The sequence below is a fragment of the Odocoileus virginianus genome, chromosome 4 (assembly GCF_023699985.2).
Source record: "Odocoileus virginianus isolate 20LAN1187 ecotype Illinois chromosome 4, Ovbor_1.2, whole genome shotgun sequence".
NCBI lineage: Eukaryota > Metazoa > Chordata > Mammalia > Artiodactyla > Cervidae > Odocoileus > Odocoileus virginianus.
The window spans coordinates 14,240,228-14,257,567 of record NC_069677.1 but is presented as its reverse complement, the minus strand read 5'-3'; the positions used below and the strand labels follow the sequence as shown (position 1 = coordinate 14,257,567).

At 35.4% G+C, this 17,340-nt stretch overlaps 1 protein-coding gene across 15 annotated transcripts in view; it reads left to right on the top strand.

The window, feature by feature from the left end:
- The window catches only part of DLG1 (discs large MAGUK scaffold protein 1), a 267,402-nt gene that overhangs the window by 11,353 nt on the left and 238,709 nt on the right, over positions 1-17,340 (top strand). For all 15 annotated transcript variants that reach the window (XM_020887873.2, XM_020887881.2, XM_020887878.2 and 12 more), the window contains exon 4: positions 10,895-11,061. In XM_020887873.2, the coding sequence (XP_020743532.1) occupies positions 10,895-11,061 (167 nt within the window). The remainder of the gene's footprint in view (positions 1-10,894; positions 11,062-17,340) is intronic.

Here is a 17,340-nt window from a genome sequence, read left to right as displayed (position 1 = left end):
CGGGCCTTTCATATCAATGGGTTGTGCTGTTTAAAGACTGTTGCACTATATAGATTTTTTTGTAGTTTTACTAATAATTTCCCAGGAGCATTTAGATATATAATTTTTCTGAATTATAGACAACATTGCTTTTGTATATGTTCTTTGTCCTGTATCCTTGATTATATTCTTTGGATGAGTTCCTAGAATTGAACTGCTTGGTAAACTGGATATACAATTTAAAAAGGCTTTTGATGTGATTTTTTTTGTTTAATTACTGTCAAAAATGTTATATTAATTTAATTTTTTAGATATGTGGAAGAATGACAAATTTACTATCCCTTAAGCACATCAAAGTATTATCTTTTTAGTATTTTCTATTCTGATACGTAGAAGACATCTGTAGTCATTTTGATGTTTTATTTTGTATTATTTTGAATAAATAACCAACGATGTAAGAATTTTCTTATATCGTTGTTAATTTCTGTGATTTATTTGTTCGTGTCATGTGCCCCTCACCAGCCTCTTTTTCCATTTTTTTCCTTAGAGGTATAAAATGTCCATTCGCAATATCAATGCTACCTGCCTTTGCAAGTTGCATTTGTTTTTAATGCATTGTCATTTGTTTTTAAAAAATTACCCTTGGTATTATGCTTAGACTTTCTTATCCCTAAGATTATAAAAATATTTACTATATTCAAATTCTGTCATGGCTTCTTTTTTCAACATTTAAAATTTTAATACATTTGTAAATTATTTTGAAATGAAGTATGAGATTGCTTGTTTTTTAATATAAATTTGTTATTTATTATGCTCCCTTAAACATTTAAAAAATAATTAGACTTTCTCAGCATTTTTAGGTTTATAGAAAAATTGAGTGGAAAACACAGTTTCCATGTCCTTACCACTGCACACTCCCATTTCTCATATTACTGACATTTTTATTAGTGTGGTATATTTGTCACAGTTGATAAGCCAGTATTAACTAAAGTCCATAGTTTACATTAAGATTCGCTCTTTGTGTCAATACATTGATAAACTTGACATACACATTTGTTGCTTTGACAAATGTGTTCACTGTTACAGTATCATACGGGCTAGTTTCACTCCCCTATAAATCTGTGTTCCACATATTTGTCCCTCTATCCCTCTCACCAAACTCCTGGCAACCACTGATCTTTCTGCTGTCTCTTGCTCCACCTGTTCTTCTCTTTCTCCCTCCTCCTAAATCCCTGGGAACCAGTTATCTTTTTATTGTCTGTGTAGTTATGCCTTTTCCAGAATGTTATATAGTTAAAATCTCAAGTGTTGTGTCCTTTTCGTATTGATTTCTTTCACGTAGCAATATGCATTTTGCTTATCAAAGATAAGGTTTCTCCATGTCTTTTCATGACTTGATAGCTCATATCTATTTTAAGTTTTTAAAGACTTTATTTTTTAGAGCAATTTTAGATTCACAGCAAAATTGAATAGAAGGTACCTGCCCTCATACATGCATAGACTCTCTCATATTTGGCATTTCCCATGAGAGTGGTGTATTTGTCACAGTTGATGAACCTGCATGAGCACATTATTATCACCCAGAGTCCATAGTTTGATCGTAGTATTCACTCTTGGGTTTGTACATTCTGTGGGTTTGGACAAATGTGTGATGACCTGTGTCTTCCATTGTAGATAGATACTTATATATATTCATGACACTATACAGAATAGTTTTACTGTCCTAAAAATCCTCTGTACTCTGCCTATTCACCTCTCTCATCTCCAGCCCCTGGCAATCACTGGTCTTTTTACTCTGTATCGTTCTGTTTTCCAGAGTGGTATATAGTTGGAATCACACAGCCTTTTCATATTGGCTTCTTTCACTTAGTAGTGTGCATTTAAGGTTCCTCCACATACATGTTTTTTTTTTTTTTTTTTAAATGTTTTAAGTGTTGAATGATATTCTGTTGTCTGGATGTACTGCGGTTTATTCATTCACCTATCAAAGGATTTTTGGGTTGCTTCCAGTTTTTGGCAGTCATGAATAAAGTTGCTATAAACATCTATGTGCAGGTTTTTCTGTGGACACAAGTTTTCATCTCATTTGGGTAAATATTGAGGAACATGATTGCTGGATTATGTGCTGAGAGTGCGTTTAGTTTTGTAAGAAACCACCAAACAGCTTTCCAAAGTGGCTTTATCATTTTGTATCCCTACTCGTAGTGAATGAGAATTCCTGTAGTTTCATTTTTTGCCAGCAGTAGTAGTTGTCAGTGTTCTGTATTTTGTCCTTTCTAATAGATGTACAGTGATACCTTGTTTTAATGTGCATATCCCTGATGATATATGGTGGGATATCTTTTCATATGCCTATTTGCCATCTGTGTGTCTGTCTTCTTTGCCAAAGTATTTGTTAAGGTTTATTTTTTAAAAATACTTATTTATTTGGCTGCTCCAGGTAGTAGGTGTGTCGTGTGGGATCTCCGATTTTCACTGTGGCAGGAGCTATCTTTAGTTATGGCATGTGGGATCTTTCAGTTGTGGCATGCAAATTCCATGCCATGTTGCAGCTTGTGATGTTTAGTTCCTTGACCAGGGATTGAACTTAGCCCCCTGCATTGACAACCCACTCCAGTATTCTTACCTGAAAAATTCCATGGACAGAGGAGCCTGGTGGGCTACAGTCCATAGGGTTGCAAAGAGTTGGACACAACTGAGCATGCATGCACGCACCCCTGCATTGGGAGCTGGGCGTCTTAGCCAATGGACCACCAGAGAAGTCACATCTGTTAAGGTATTTTTTTTAATATTTTTTCCATTAACTAGAATATCACTCATAGATTAGAGATGTTACCTGTATTATATTGAAAGATTGAAGGTGAAAGGGGAAGGGCAGCAGAGTACGAGATGGTAATATAGCATCATTGACTCAAAGGACATGAATTTGAGCAATCTCTGGGAGATAGTGGACTACAGAGGAGCCTAACATGGTGCAGTCTGTGGGGTCAAAAAGAGTTGGACATGACTTGGCAACTAAACAACAACAAATTGTAACTAAAAGCTAGAAGACTTTTCCTCAGGTTCCTTTGAGGATGTTTTTGAACTTCTGTACTTCCCTTCCCTAGTGTTTGCAAACTTTAAATTTTAACAAGAAAATAATAAACTTTTACTCAGATTTGAAGACTTCTGAAATATATGTATCTAAAGATTTCCAAATAAAGTTTTGTAACAGATAGAAGTGATTCATCTCAGTTCTGTTGGACTAATTACTTGTATTTAAGTTTAATGTTTGAGAATTTTTCTGTTGTATGTGGTATAGTTTTGTAATCTTATAATTTAGAGCTTTGTTCAGGAGCTGGGGAACTAGTTTGGTCCAAAACAGTGAAAGCACATGCAAACTACAAATGGAAAATGAGTAATAGATTGTGATAAGACTGATCTGTAGGATCAAGAGAATCAGTATTTTCAACTGTGGGTCAACTAAACGGTAGTTTTCCTCTAATCCAAGTTTTAATATTTTTGTATTTTTGTGTTTTCTCTTCTTGCTTACTTTAGTACATCGTTATTTTCAAAGGAAATAATTTTTTTCAAGGGTGATAAAATGCATCAGACATTTTAATTATGTGTCTGGTATATATCTGAGTGAGCTATGTGTATTTTTGGATGAGTATGGGATCACTCTTGTCTATTTAATGGCAGTCATTTTAACTACCACCACATTCTCCCATTTTCTTTACACTTTAGTAGTAAATGATTTACTATGATTTAAAATAGAGTTATCAAATTTTTATAGAAATTGACCTTTTTAGGTGCTTTAAATAGGAAAGATTTAGGTGTTGTATAATTTTTTCCTCAATTATCTCAATCTACCAAAGACGTTATTGTTCATCTTTTAATTCTCTTGTTTTACTTCAAGAGTATATACACTGTTACTATTGATTGGCTGAATGTGTTAAGTGTTCAGAGTAAACTCATTAATTTTTTATTTTCATGAAGTTGATCTTTTAAGAATAACTTGGATTTTCAGACATTGGTGTGTTGAATAGACTTTTAGGAAATAGAGATTGGGATTATACTAGAATTTACCTTGTTTGTTTTTGTTTTATATTTGTATAGTAACTTGTTTTACTTTAGACTACATACCTTATGGTTTATTCCATGTTATACTCGCAAGTTTAGAAAACTCTAAAGGAAAAAGTAGGACATATTTTGAATCCTAGAATGTTACTTTGTAGAAATATTTACTTGTCATGATGATGATCTAATTTTTTTTTCCTGAATCTTTATGGTTACAAACAGTGATGATAATTCTCTTCTGATGTATACAATGTAGATTCACTATGAAAAACAGAGACTGCATGGGAAATATAAAATACTAATACTTGGGACTCCTAAGAAAAGCTCAATTTGTGTGTGCAGTTTTTCCAGAGGGTGCCTTTTTTGTTTAGATCACCTTTGAAAAAGCTTCTCAGATACTACTGAAGGAATTGTAATTGAGAACTAGTTTCTGAAGAAGTATTACTTGCTCACTTCTGTTGTCTTGGGAATACCCTGATGATGAAGAAGTGTCGTAGACAAATGAATAAAGTGAATAAACTGTGGAATGTTAGCCAAGATGGAATGAGTCAAGAATTAAGATGTAATGTTTGTGTGTGTGTGTGTGTGTGTGTGTGTGTGTGTGTATTTTTTTTTTTTAAGGAAAGTGATAATAACTGTGACAACCTATCATTTCAAAAATATCACCATACTATACATATATTAGGGCTTCCCTGGTGGCTCAGAGGATAAAGCATCTGCCTGCAATGCGGAGACCCGGGTTCGATCCCTGGGTTGGGAAGATCCCCTGGAGAAGGAAATGGCAACCCACTCCAGTATTTGTGCCTGGAGAATCCCATGGACAGAGGAGCCTGGCGGGCTACAGTCCACGGGGTCGCGAAGAGTCGGACATGACTGAGCAACTTCACTTTCACTTTCATACATATATTAACAAATATTTCAGTACTTTTGCTTATGGTTTTAGTTAGCCAAGTATGGTAACTAATCTCTTTTTAAATTGGGTCTTATCTGACAATATTAGTTCTCCTCACCCTAGAAAGAAGCAAAGAACTAAGTAGTTGGAATAGATGTTGTCAGTTCAGTTCAGTCACTCAGTCGTGTCCAACTCTTTGCGACCCATGAACCACAGCACAACAGGCCTCCCTGTCCATCACCAACTCCCGGAGTTTACCCAAACTCATGTCCATCGAGTTGGTGATATCATCCAACCATCTCATCCTCTGTCGTCCCCTTCTCCTCCTGCCCTCAATCCTTCCCAATATCAAGGTCTTTTCAAATGAGTCAGCTCTTCGCATCAGGTGGCCATAATACTGGAGTTTCAGCTTCAGCATCAGTCCTTCCAATGAACACCCAGGACTGATTTCCTTTAGGATGGACTGGTTGGATCTCCCTGCAGTCCAAGGGACTCTCAAGAGTCTTCTCCAACACCACAGTTCAAAAGCATCAGTTCTTCAGCACTCAGCTTTCTTTATAGTCCAACTCTCACATCCATGCCGCACTACTGGAAAAACCATAGCCTTGACTAGACAGACCTTTGTTGACAAAGTAATGTCTCTGCTTTTTAATATGCTGTCCAGGTTGGTCATAACTTTCCTTCCAAGGAGTAAGCGTCTTTTAATTTCATGGCTGCAATCACCATCTGCAGTAATTTTGGAGCCCCTCAAAATAAAGTCAGCCACTGTTTCCACTGTTTCCCCATGTATTTGCCATGAAGTGATGGGACCAGATGCCATGATCTTAGTTTTCTGAATGTTGAGCTTTAAGACAACTTTTTCGCTCTCCTCTTTCACTTTCATCAAGAGGCTCTTCAGTTCTTTGCTTTCTGCCATAAGGGTGGTGTCATCTGGATATCTGAGGTTCTTGATATTTCTCCTGGAAATCTTGATTCCAGCTTATGCTTCATCCAGCCCAGCCTTTCTCATGATGTATTCTGCATATAAGTTAAATAAGCTGGGTGACAATATACAGCCTTGACATACTCCTTTTCCTGTTTGGAACCAGTCTGTTGTTCCATGTCCAATTCTGACTGCTGCTTCCTCACCTGCATACAGATTTCTCAAGAGGCAGGTTAGGTGGTCTGGTATTCCCATCTCTTTCAGAATTTTCCAGTTTATTGTGATCCACACAGTCGAAGGCTTTGGCATAGTCAATAAAACAGAAATCCATGTTCAATTCTAACTGCTGCTGCTTCACCTGCATACAGGTTTCTCAAGAGGCAGGTTAGGTGGTCTGGTATTCGCATCTCTTTCAGAATTTTCCAGTTTATTGTGATCCACACAGTCAAAGGCTTTGGCATAGTCAATAAAGCAGGAATAGATGTTTTTCTGGAACTCTCTTGCTTTTTTGATGATCCAGTGGATGTTGGCAATTTGATCTCTGGTTCCTCTGCCTTTTCTAAAACCAGCTTGAACATCTGCAATTTCATGGTTCATGTATTGCTTAAGCCTGGCTTGGAGAATTTTGAGCATTACTTTGCTAGCGTGTGAGATGAGTGCAATTGTGTGGTAGTTTGAGCCTTCTTTGGCATTGCCTTTCTTAGGGATTGGAATGAAAACTGACCTTTTCCAGTCCTGTGGCCACTACTGAGTTTTCCAAATTTGCTGACATATTGAGTGCAGCACTTTCACAGCATCACCTTTTAGGATTTGAAATAGCTCAACTGGAATTCCATCACCTCCACTTTGTTTGTAGTGATGCTTCCTGCTGCTGCTGCTGCTACTAAGTCGCTTCAGTTGTGTCCAACTCTGTGCGACCCCACGGGTGGCAGCCCACCAGGCTCCGCCATCCCTGGGATTCTCCAGGCAAGAATACTGGAGTGGGTTGCCATTTCCTTCTCAGGCTCACATATTATATCCCATGTACTTTATTCATTTAAACTCCCCTAGAATCATTCAATTTATTTTTTTATTGTGATAAAGTATTATATATATACCACATGAAATTTACCACTTTTAAGTGTGCAGTTCAGTGACACAGTAATTTCACGTTGTTCTGTTGCTATCGCCACTATCCATGTCTGGAATGTTTTCACGATCTCAAATTGAATTTATTATTTTTAAAATTTTATTTATTTATTTATGGCTGTCCTGGATCTTCATCGCTTTGCTGGGCTTCCTCTAGTTGCAGTGAGCAGGGGCTACTTTTTGTTGTGGTGCACGGGCTTGTCATTGCAGTGGCTTCTCTTGTTGCAGAGCACGGGCTTTAAGGCACACAGGCCTCAGTAGTTGCAGCACGCGAGCTCATTAGCTGTGGATCTCAGGCCTTGGAGTGCTGACTCAGTAGTTGTGGTGCATAGGCCGAGTTGTCTTGAGGCATGTGGAATCCTGCATCGGTGTCCCTGCATTGGCAAGTAAATTCTGAACCACTCGACTACCAGAGAAGTCCCCAAATTGAATTTCTTTACCTATTAAACAGTAACTCCACATTCTCTTCTTATCTCAGTCTGTGGGAATAACTTTTCTTTCTATATGTATTCTATTCTGCGTACCTCATTGAAGTGGAATTATACAATATTTGTCCTTTTGTGTTTGACTTAGTCTACTTAGCATCATATCTCTTCAAGATTCATTTATCTGTGGTAGATTTGATCAGAATTTTATTCCTTTTAAAGGGTGAATAATACATTGTTTTTATATACTGCATTTCATTTATTAACCATTCATCTGTTGATGAACATTTAGGTTGTGTTCACCTTTTGGTTGTTGTGAATAATGCTGCTATGAACATGGGTATGTAAATATCTGTTTGAGTCCTTTCAGTTCTTTTGGGTATACCTATAAATGGAATTGCTGGACCAAATGGTGATTGTGTGTTTTAATATTTTGAGAAAACACCATATACATTCTACAGTGTATGTGGAAAACATACATTGTTTTCCCATAGTGACTGCGTTATTTATATTCCCACCAACAGTGACTGTTTTGTTGATAATAGCCATCCTGATGGATGTTTACTCAGCTTGTATTTTCTTAAGTGTGTTATAGCCAATAATGTGGATATTTGGTTCTCTAGTTCATTGGAGTTCAGATTCAGCAAATTAGGGCTGTTTGATAGCTTAATGTAAGACCTAGAAATGAGGCATTTCAATTGGTAAAAGCAAGTTGCAAGTGAACTTTTGAAAAATTCATCTAGGAAACTCTTTATTCCTTGACCATTAAATGTATACTCTGAGTTATATTATGGGCTTCCCAGGTGGCGCCAGTGGTAAAGAATCTGCCTGCCAGTGCAGGAGACATAAGAGACACAGGTTTGATCCCTGAATCGGGAAGATCCCCTGGAATAGGAAATGGCAGCCCACTCCAGTATTCTTGCTGGGCAGTTCCATGGGCAGAGGAGCCTGGTGGGTTATGGGGCTGCAAAGAGTTGGACACAGCTGAGTGACTGAGCATACAGAGTGCTGAATTATATAACTAGTCTAGATTTCTGTTGTCCTATACTGTAGCCACTAGCCACGTGTGGGTATTTAATTAAACCTAAATAAATAAAATTATAAATTTAGTTCCTCAGTCACACTAGTCACATTTTAAATGCCCAAGAGCCATATGTAGTGAGTGGCTACCGTATTGGGTAGAATAGCTATAGAACATTTATCATTGCAGAAAGTTATTTTGGGCAGAACTGGTCTAAAATTTTAAAAGATTTTATGAAAGGGCAGTATATCAGTATTTCTGTTAATTATAGAATAAAAGGTCACATAGAAATTTAAAATTTGGAACTTCATTTACAGTATTGGAAAATACAAAATTTTTATGTATTGACCTGGGTTATTTATCTTGAGATTGGTAACTGACCAATTGCTCAACAATTATTTAGTGCTTTTAGGGGGCATAATACAAAAAGCTAAGAGCTTTTTGTTTGTTTTGTTTTTATGGAGGGGATTGGAGATCTTTCTCTAGATAGGTAGGTAGATCTACAAGTATTTATCTTCTACACATATAAAATATCTCTTTCATATATAGAAATACATGTTCTGCTACATAAGTATGTACATACTCTTGCACACATGTATATCTTAAACAAAAAAATGTTTTTCTCTAATATATTCTGGAAAATAGTCTGTATTTAAGTTTTTCTATTTATTATCGCAGTGTCTTTTATAGTTCACCCTTTCCAGCCTTCCTTGAACACACATACACACCAGTTAAGGCTTTGACGTTACATTTAGTTGCTGTGTCTTTTTTACTTCCTTTATACAGAAAAATCCTTACTTTTAAACAATTGATTTTCCCTTTCATGACATTGAAAGATACCAAGTCAGTGTCTTGTAGAATGTCTTCCTCTGAATCAGTTTTGTTCTTTGCTTTTCTGATATCACTTAACATGTTCCTCTGTCCCTTTTATTTTCTCTGAACTAGAAGTTGGTTCTAGAGACTTGATATGGATTCAGATTAAGCAATTTTTGTTTGATAAGAATCTTTTTTAGCTAACTCTCTGAATTTGGGGTTTGAGTCTTCCATGATGCTTATGTGAACAGTTGACCTAGTGACTCATGATTTATAAAATGCTTTTACATACAGTTTTCCACAGTAATATTAACATCTTGTGAAATAGGTTGATATTATTCTCACTGTCAGACTTTGGTTTTTGTTAACCTTTTACCTAGAAAGTTCTATAGTTCCACTTGTTATCAGAACTATTAAGGGAGTTACTTTGTCTCTGCTGTCTTCTGATGTTTTTTAAAGGAGATACTAATGTTTTCATCATGTTGAGAAACAGATAAAAGTTATCCTTTCTAAATGTTATTTATGGACTTCTCTGGTGGCCCAGTGGTAAACAATCCACCTGCCAATGCAAGAGATGCAGGTTTGATCCCTGGGTCTGGAAGATCTACTGGAGAAGGAGATGGCAGCTCACTCCAGTATTCCTGCATGGGAAATCCCTGGCAGGAGGAGCCTGGAAAGCTACAGGTCATGGGGTTGCAAAAGAGTCAGACAGGACTTAGCGAATTTACAGTTATTGTATTTGGTTCTATATAAGATAATACCCCACATTTGCTGTTAAATAATAATTTCCCTCCTTTAAAAAATATCAACTCAAAATTATACCAGAAGATAGATAAAAAAACTAGTAGTGGTGTACTTAAACATTATATAACTACCATTCAGAGTTTCCGAGCAGCATAACCAATGTTAATATACTAAATTCATGTAATTCCAGTTGATAACAGAGAACTTAACCTTCCAAATTATTCTGTGCTTCTATAAGTACATTTATCATTTGTTTTAGTGTTTTGCCATACTTTTAACTATTTCTAAAATAACAAAATATTTTAACTTACTATTTTTAACTATTTAAATGTGAAGGTATCTAAAAATACTTCCTAATCCTTTGGTTTTATTTTAAAGTATTATTCTTTTTTTGTCTTACTTTGGTTACTAGGGCAGTTAAAACCACTTGAGTGGTTTATATTTCAAACCTGGATATTGGTGATACAAATTTATAAAATATTAGTAATGATTTATTTCTGCAGAATTCAAAATAATGATACTAACTACTGTCTTAGGAGCTGTGTATGTGCCCGTGTACACTTTACATGCATTACATGAATCTGTGTAACAATTCACAGTAATAAGAGGCAAGTTATCAGAGGTTAAGTAACTTGCCTATACAGGTGATAGTAGGGTGATGAAGTAGGGATTTGAACTCAGCACTGACTATGAAGTATAAAAAGCCTGTGACTTTTACACTGTGCCCTGCAGGTTCTGATACGACTGTGATGTAATAAAATACTCACTGTTTAAGTACATTATAAGATTGGATTTATTTTGCTAATCTGAGTAAAAGTTTTGCTTTTGAGTTATATTGTTTTAGCAATGCATAGTTTAATTAGAAAATGCAAATTACTTTTGAATTTTTCTTTTCTTTCCCTCACCTCTAGATATTCAAGAATTTTATGAAGTGACCTTACTGGATAATCCAAAATGTATAGATCATTCAAAGCAGTCTGAACCAATACAGCCTGTAAATACTTGGGAAATTTCCAGCCTTCCAAGCACTACTGTGACTTCAGAAACACTGCCAAGCAGCCTTAGCCCTAGTGTAGAGGTAAGAAAAAAAATATTTTCCTTAAACTGTTTTCAGTGATCAATTAATTAGGGCTCCTAAGTTTCTTCATTTATTAAATGAAATTTATAAAATGAATTCATTTATTTTGTGGGAGTATCATTTATAATGGTATGAAACAGATGGGGTTAAAAATATTTTTGAAGAAAAAGCTCAGAATTTCTGATACTCCTGTCTTAAAATGTAAATGGTTCAAAGTATGAAATACTTGACTATTAAAGTATTACTTTAGTCTTATTACTTCAGCCTTATTAGACTTAGTGTTACTTAAAGTCTTTAAACTATTAAAGAATACTCTACATCAGCGAGGCTCCTTTCTGGGATAATTCGATAGAAACTACTTTGAAAAGATGGTTCTGCTCTGGTATTTTTTTCAGACAGCAGTTGTTGCATTTATCCCTAGGATTCTGTCTTTATTGGCTTGAAGGATTGCATTGTTAAATCTCACTAGAGACTGATCAATAAAGCTTAAGGACAGCATTGGTTTCTCTATTGTTTTTGAAGTTAAATATTGTATTTCTTTGAGTTTTCATAACTATTTTAGTAATGTTCTTTTATGTTGTGATCTTTTATTGCTGGTGGAGTTATATATGGCATAAGCGTTTTGTAATGAGGATTCTGTCTGAGGCACATTAGTCATTTGAAGGTGGTTGACTGACTGACTTTGATTCTAGTATCTTCTAATTACTGTTGGAGAAGTGCCTGGAAAATTGAATCAGGGAAAAGTATTGGTAGGCAGCAACCACACAGCCCTTTGTTAATGAAATAGAGAAATTCTCAGTTTCCTCTTATATGAGATAACATAAAACTATAGAATTTTAGAGCCAGAAGAATCAGAGAACATCTCATCCCTGACCCCATCCCCCTTCATCTTAAAGATGAAGAAATTGCGATCCAGACAAAAATGAATAACTTGACCCAGTTTATTTGGCTAATTTGGGCAAGTCTACATTCTGATTTTAGACATCATAATACCCATTTCACAGTTCTCTTTATGAACTGTAGTATGTCCTTATAGTTTTCTCTTTGGTTAGAAATTCTAGTGTTATATTGCCTATGTGTCCTTATTTTCCTTTTTATTGTTTTTGTCATTTTCTCTTAGATAATTTCAGTTTCTGTTCCCTTTATTTGGTATATCATTTGTACTTACGTTAGTCCATTTCAGATAGATGTTTAAAATGTTAATCAGTAGTATAGTTTCTGTTTCACATTTATTATATAAGGAATTTTAAGAACCATGTGAAATTTTAAGAGAATTGGCTTCTTATTTAATAACTTTATTTTTCTACTGTCTCATTTATGGCACTCAGCTATAATTATAAAACATAGAGTTCTTGAAGTTTTTGATTTGTCTAATATTATAGGAGACTGTAGATTATGGCTGGCTCAGTGTAACTGGTAAAAGTACATCTTCATTAAGGATTTAAATAAATGGACATTTCTGCATACTGGAAGTTAATTTCCACATAGATTTTAGTCTGAAAGATCAACTATGCATTGAATTCCATTAAGAATAGTATTGGAAACATTTTAACTTCTATAAAATTGTGAGGCACTGATACCTAGAATGCTTTTTGCATTGCTGATTTCTGCATCTCCTGAAAGGTATATTATGGACATAGTAAAGGTATCTAAAATTAATAGGAAAATAAGACTCTTCAGACTGCAAATATCAGATCTTATTAATTAGGAATGTAGAGGAGAAGGAAATATGGTTACAAAATGTTGTATAGGGCTTGGCGCATGGAAAATGCTGTAGTGGTGTTTGAAATCTGTACCCATTCATGGGTGGCCTTAGTAAGGGGAGGTTGGGATGTGTCCATCAAGTCCTAGATTTGATTGACAGAGAAAAATCTGTGAGCTAAGGTCAGTTGAAAGCAAGTTGTTTTGCAGAGAGGACAGAATACCTGAAGATGTTAATCTGAAAATGCAAATAGTTTTGAAATACACTGGTGGATGACAGTTCTAAGACTTAAAAAATAATAAGCTTGGCATATTTTGAGATTTGATTTCATTTATTTTGAGGGAAAGAAGGAAGGGATGTTCTCATGTTAGCCATCCATTTATGCTTCATTTGGACGGAAAACATGTCTAAGTGACCTGTAGCTTGATCTCTTATTTCAGTTCCTACTTTAGACTCTTAGGGGCACAGTGTTTGGGACTGAAAAGAGAGTTGGATCATTTAATTCACCTCACATGGTTTACCCAGCTGAAGAGAATCCGCTGACTCAAATTTAAACAAATGCAAACAAAAGTTTTTATTGGACTATAACTTGAAAAAAATGAAAATTATGAAAATATTTTGTCTTATATAAAAACTTAAGAGTATTTTTACACAGTGCCCTAATTTTTGGGTTAAAAAATAAGGTAGTCTTTTTCAGACAAAATGGCGTGCATCATGATCTTGTCTCTTTCACTTTGTGTTCGCTTTTGCAGGACTATCTTAAAGAGTTACTTTTGCAAAGTATTTGAGATTGATCAATTTCCACCTGGGCTTGCCTCTCTTATTCTCTTAAAGTAAAAATTTTTGTCTTGGAAAGCACCTATCCACTTTTCTTTCTTGCCCTTTTATTTTTTTAACTGTTGATATCTGATCTAACTCTTGCAAGATTCCCATTTGTCAGTTAATATGTAGCCATGTGATTGTGTTTCTTCTATTTCTTCTGGTGTAATAAAATAAGAATTAATGCTGTTTTTAAAGTACTACTTAGTATCATAATATTAATTAGTACTCCATTTAGTTATAACTTTTTTTGACTTTGGTATGTCTTTCTTTTACTTTGAACATATGCCTAGTAATACTAATTCATTTAATTAGTATTCCATTTAATTATAACCTTTTTTGGCTTTGGTATATCTTTCTTTTACTTTGAACATATGCCTAGTGAGATGTTTGGAAATGTTTGTGTAATATTAATGATTGTGGGTGATGGGGATATTTTTTCTTCTTAGTACTTTTCTGTTACTTTTTAAAAATAATGAGCATGTGTCATTTTTATAAAAACATATCCATTCTAAAATAAGAGCAATTACTTTTAGAGATTGTAAGGAGAAGAATATTTGAAAGGAAGCAAAATGCAAAAGTAGGAGAAACTGCCTGATTTAAAGAGAAATTCCAACAGAGGGGGCATGCACCTTCTTTTTGTCTGCTCAAACAAGATGCCATAGACTGAGTGGCTTATCAATAACACAAATTTATTTCTTACAGTTCTGGAGAATGGGAAGTCCAAGATCAGGGCACTAATAGATTCACTGTGTAGTGAGATCTCACTTTCTGGTTCATCAGTGACCATTTTCTTGCTGTGTCCTCATCACGGAAGAAGGTGTGAAGAAGCTCTCTGAGGTTTCTTTTGTATGAGCACTAAAGCCATTCACAAAAGCTCTACTCTGGAGACATAATCACTTCCCAAAGGCCCCATTTGTTAATACTGTCACATTTGGGGTTAGAACTTCAACCTGTGAATTTGGAGAAGGATACATTTAGTCTATGGTAATCCTGTTCCTGATGATACAGTACATTTCAAATGGATCAAAGATTCAAAGGTTTAAAAAAAACCATGAAAACAAACTTTTAAATCATTTTTGGATAGAGTGAAAGCTTTTCTAAACATGATAACAAAGAAAATCTTGAAAAATTCAAAGAGAAGGTTACTGACTCTGTAGAATTTCTTTGTGGACTTTACAGTGTTTGATTGTTTGAACTTTGATTGTAGAATTTCTGTATCTTGAAAGATACAATGAAGAAATAAGAAATGATACACTGGGAAGAAATTCCATCACGTATAAAAAAAGGAATGAATTTCTAACCCTTTTAACTCAGGAAACCTCTTATAGGTCAGTAAGAAGAAAAAGGCCAAATTCAATAGGAAAGTGACCAAAGGATAGGAATGGGCAGTTTGAAGGAAAAGAAATATAAACGGGCCAATAAACCTATGAAGAGATGTTCAATGTAACTTAAAAAAAATTAACAGAATATTCTTCACTAACTTGACTGTCAAAGTTTAAATATGAGGAAACAGAAACTCTTTTTTTTTTTTTTTTTGAAACAGAAACTTATACTGTTGGTAGGAGAATACTGTGGTATAACAATTTTTAAAAATAGCTTGACAGTAAATATTCATATCCTTTGATCCAGTGTATGTCATAGGTGGACTCTCACAAACTATTAATATATATTAAAAATATATGTATGTATGTTCATTACAATACTACTTGTAATATTGGTAAAAAAACAAAGCAATCTAAATGAGTATCAGTAAGAAACTGGATAAACATGTTATTGTACAGCTACTTAATGCAGTATAAAGTAGCAGGCATAAAAATACAAGTCTCTGTATCTCCTATATGTTATTAAATGATTGAAAGTAGGTTGCAGATCAAAAAGTATAGTGTGACTCTGTGATAAAGAGTTAATTTAGGTAGATTAAAAAGAAATTCTTTATACAGTACAGGTGACGAATTACCATTACATACTATATAGTATACTATAATAATACTGTTATACAGTAGAGGTACAAATAGATTCAAGGGATTAAATCTGGTAGAGTGCCTGAAGAATTATGGACAGAGGTTTGTAACACTGTACAAGAAACAGTAACCATAAGCAAAGTGGTTGTCTGAGGAGGCTTTACAAATAGCTGAGGAAAGAAGAGAAGTAAAAGCAAGGCAGAAAAGGAAAGATACATTCAACTGAATGCAGGACTCTTAGAGACTAGCAAGGGGAGATAAGGCCTTTTGCTTTCAACAGTGCAAAGTAGAGGGAAACAATAGAATAGGAAAGACTAGAGATCGCTTCAAGAAAATTGGAGATATCAAGGAAACATTTCATGCAAAGATGGGCACAGTAAAGGACAGAAATGGTAAGGACTTAACAGAAGCAGAAGAGATTAGAACAGGTGGCAAAAATACACAGAAGTATATAAAAAAGGTCTTAATGACCATATAACCATGATGGTGTGGTTATTCACCTAGAGCCAGACATCCTGGAGTGTGAAGTCCAGTGGGCCTTAGGAAGCGTCACTACAAACAAAGCTAGTGGAGCTGATGGAATTCCAGCTGAGCTATTTCAAATCCTAAAAGATGATGCTGTGAAAGTGCTACTGTCAATATGCCAGCAAATTTGGAAAAGTCAGCAATGGCCACAGGACTAGAAAAGGTCAGTTTTCATTCCAGTACCAAAGAAGGACAGCGCCAAAGAATGTCCAGACTACCGCACAATTGCATTCATTTCACATGCTAGCAAGATAATGCTCAAAATCCTTCAAGCTAGGCTTCAATAGTATGTAAACCAAGAACTTCCAGATATACACTTGAGTTTAGAAAAGGCAGAGGAACCAGAGATCAAATTGCCAGCATACATTGGATCATAGAAAAAGCAAGAGAATTTCAGAAAAACATCTCTGCTTCATTGACTACGCTGGAGCCTTTGTGTGGATCACAACAAACTGGATAATTCTTCAAGAGATGGGAATACCAGACCACCTTACCTGCCTCCTGCAAAACCTGTGTGCAGGTCAAGAAGCAACAGTTAGGACTGGACGTGGAACAAGAGCCTGATTCAAAATTGGGAAAAGAGTACATCAAGGAATATTGTCACCCTGCTTATTTAACTTATATGCAGAGTACATGATGAGAAATGCACGGCTGGATGAATCACCAGTTGGAATCAAGATTGCCAGATGAAGCCCAGGTTGGGTGCATGAGACAAGTGCTCGGGCCTGGTGCACTGGGAAGACCCAGAGGGATCGGGTGGAGAGGGAGGTGGGAGGGGGGACCGGGATGGGGAATACATGTAAATCCATGGCTAATTCATTTCAATGTATGACAAAAACCACTGTAATGATGTAAAGTAATTAGCCTCCAACTAATAAAAATAAATGGAAAAAAAAAGAAAAAAAAATCATTAAAAAAAAAAAAAAACTTAGCAACTAACACACACACACACACAGCATTCAACCACCAAGGCGTACCCCAACTCCGGGCTATGACATGCATGCTTGCATGTGAGCTGGTGTCTTCATGTCTTAGGATCTAACACTCAGTACTTCTCATAATTACCAAATAAATGATAACATTGAATTAAAAAAAAAAAAAAAAGATTGCCAGGTGAAATAACAGTCTCCTGTATGCAGATGATACCGCTCTAATGGCAGAAGGTGAAGAGGATGAAAGAGGAGAGTGAAAAAGCAGGCTTAAAACTCAGCATTCAAAAAACTAAGATCTTGGCCTCTGGTCCCATCACTTCGTGGCAAATAGAAGAGA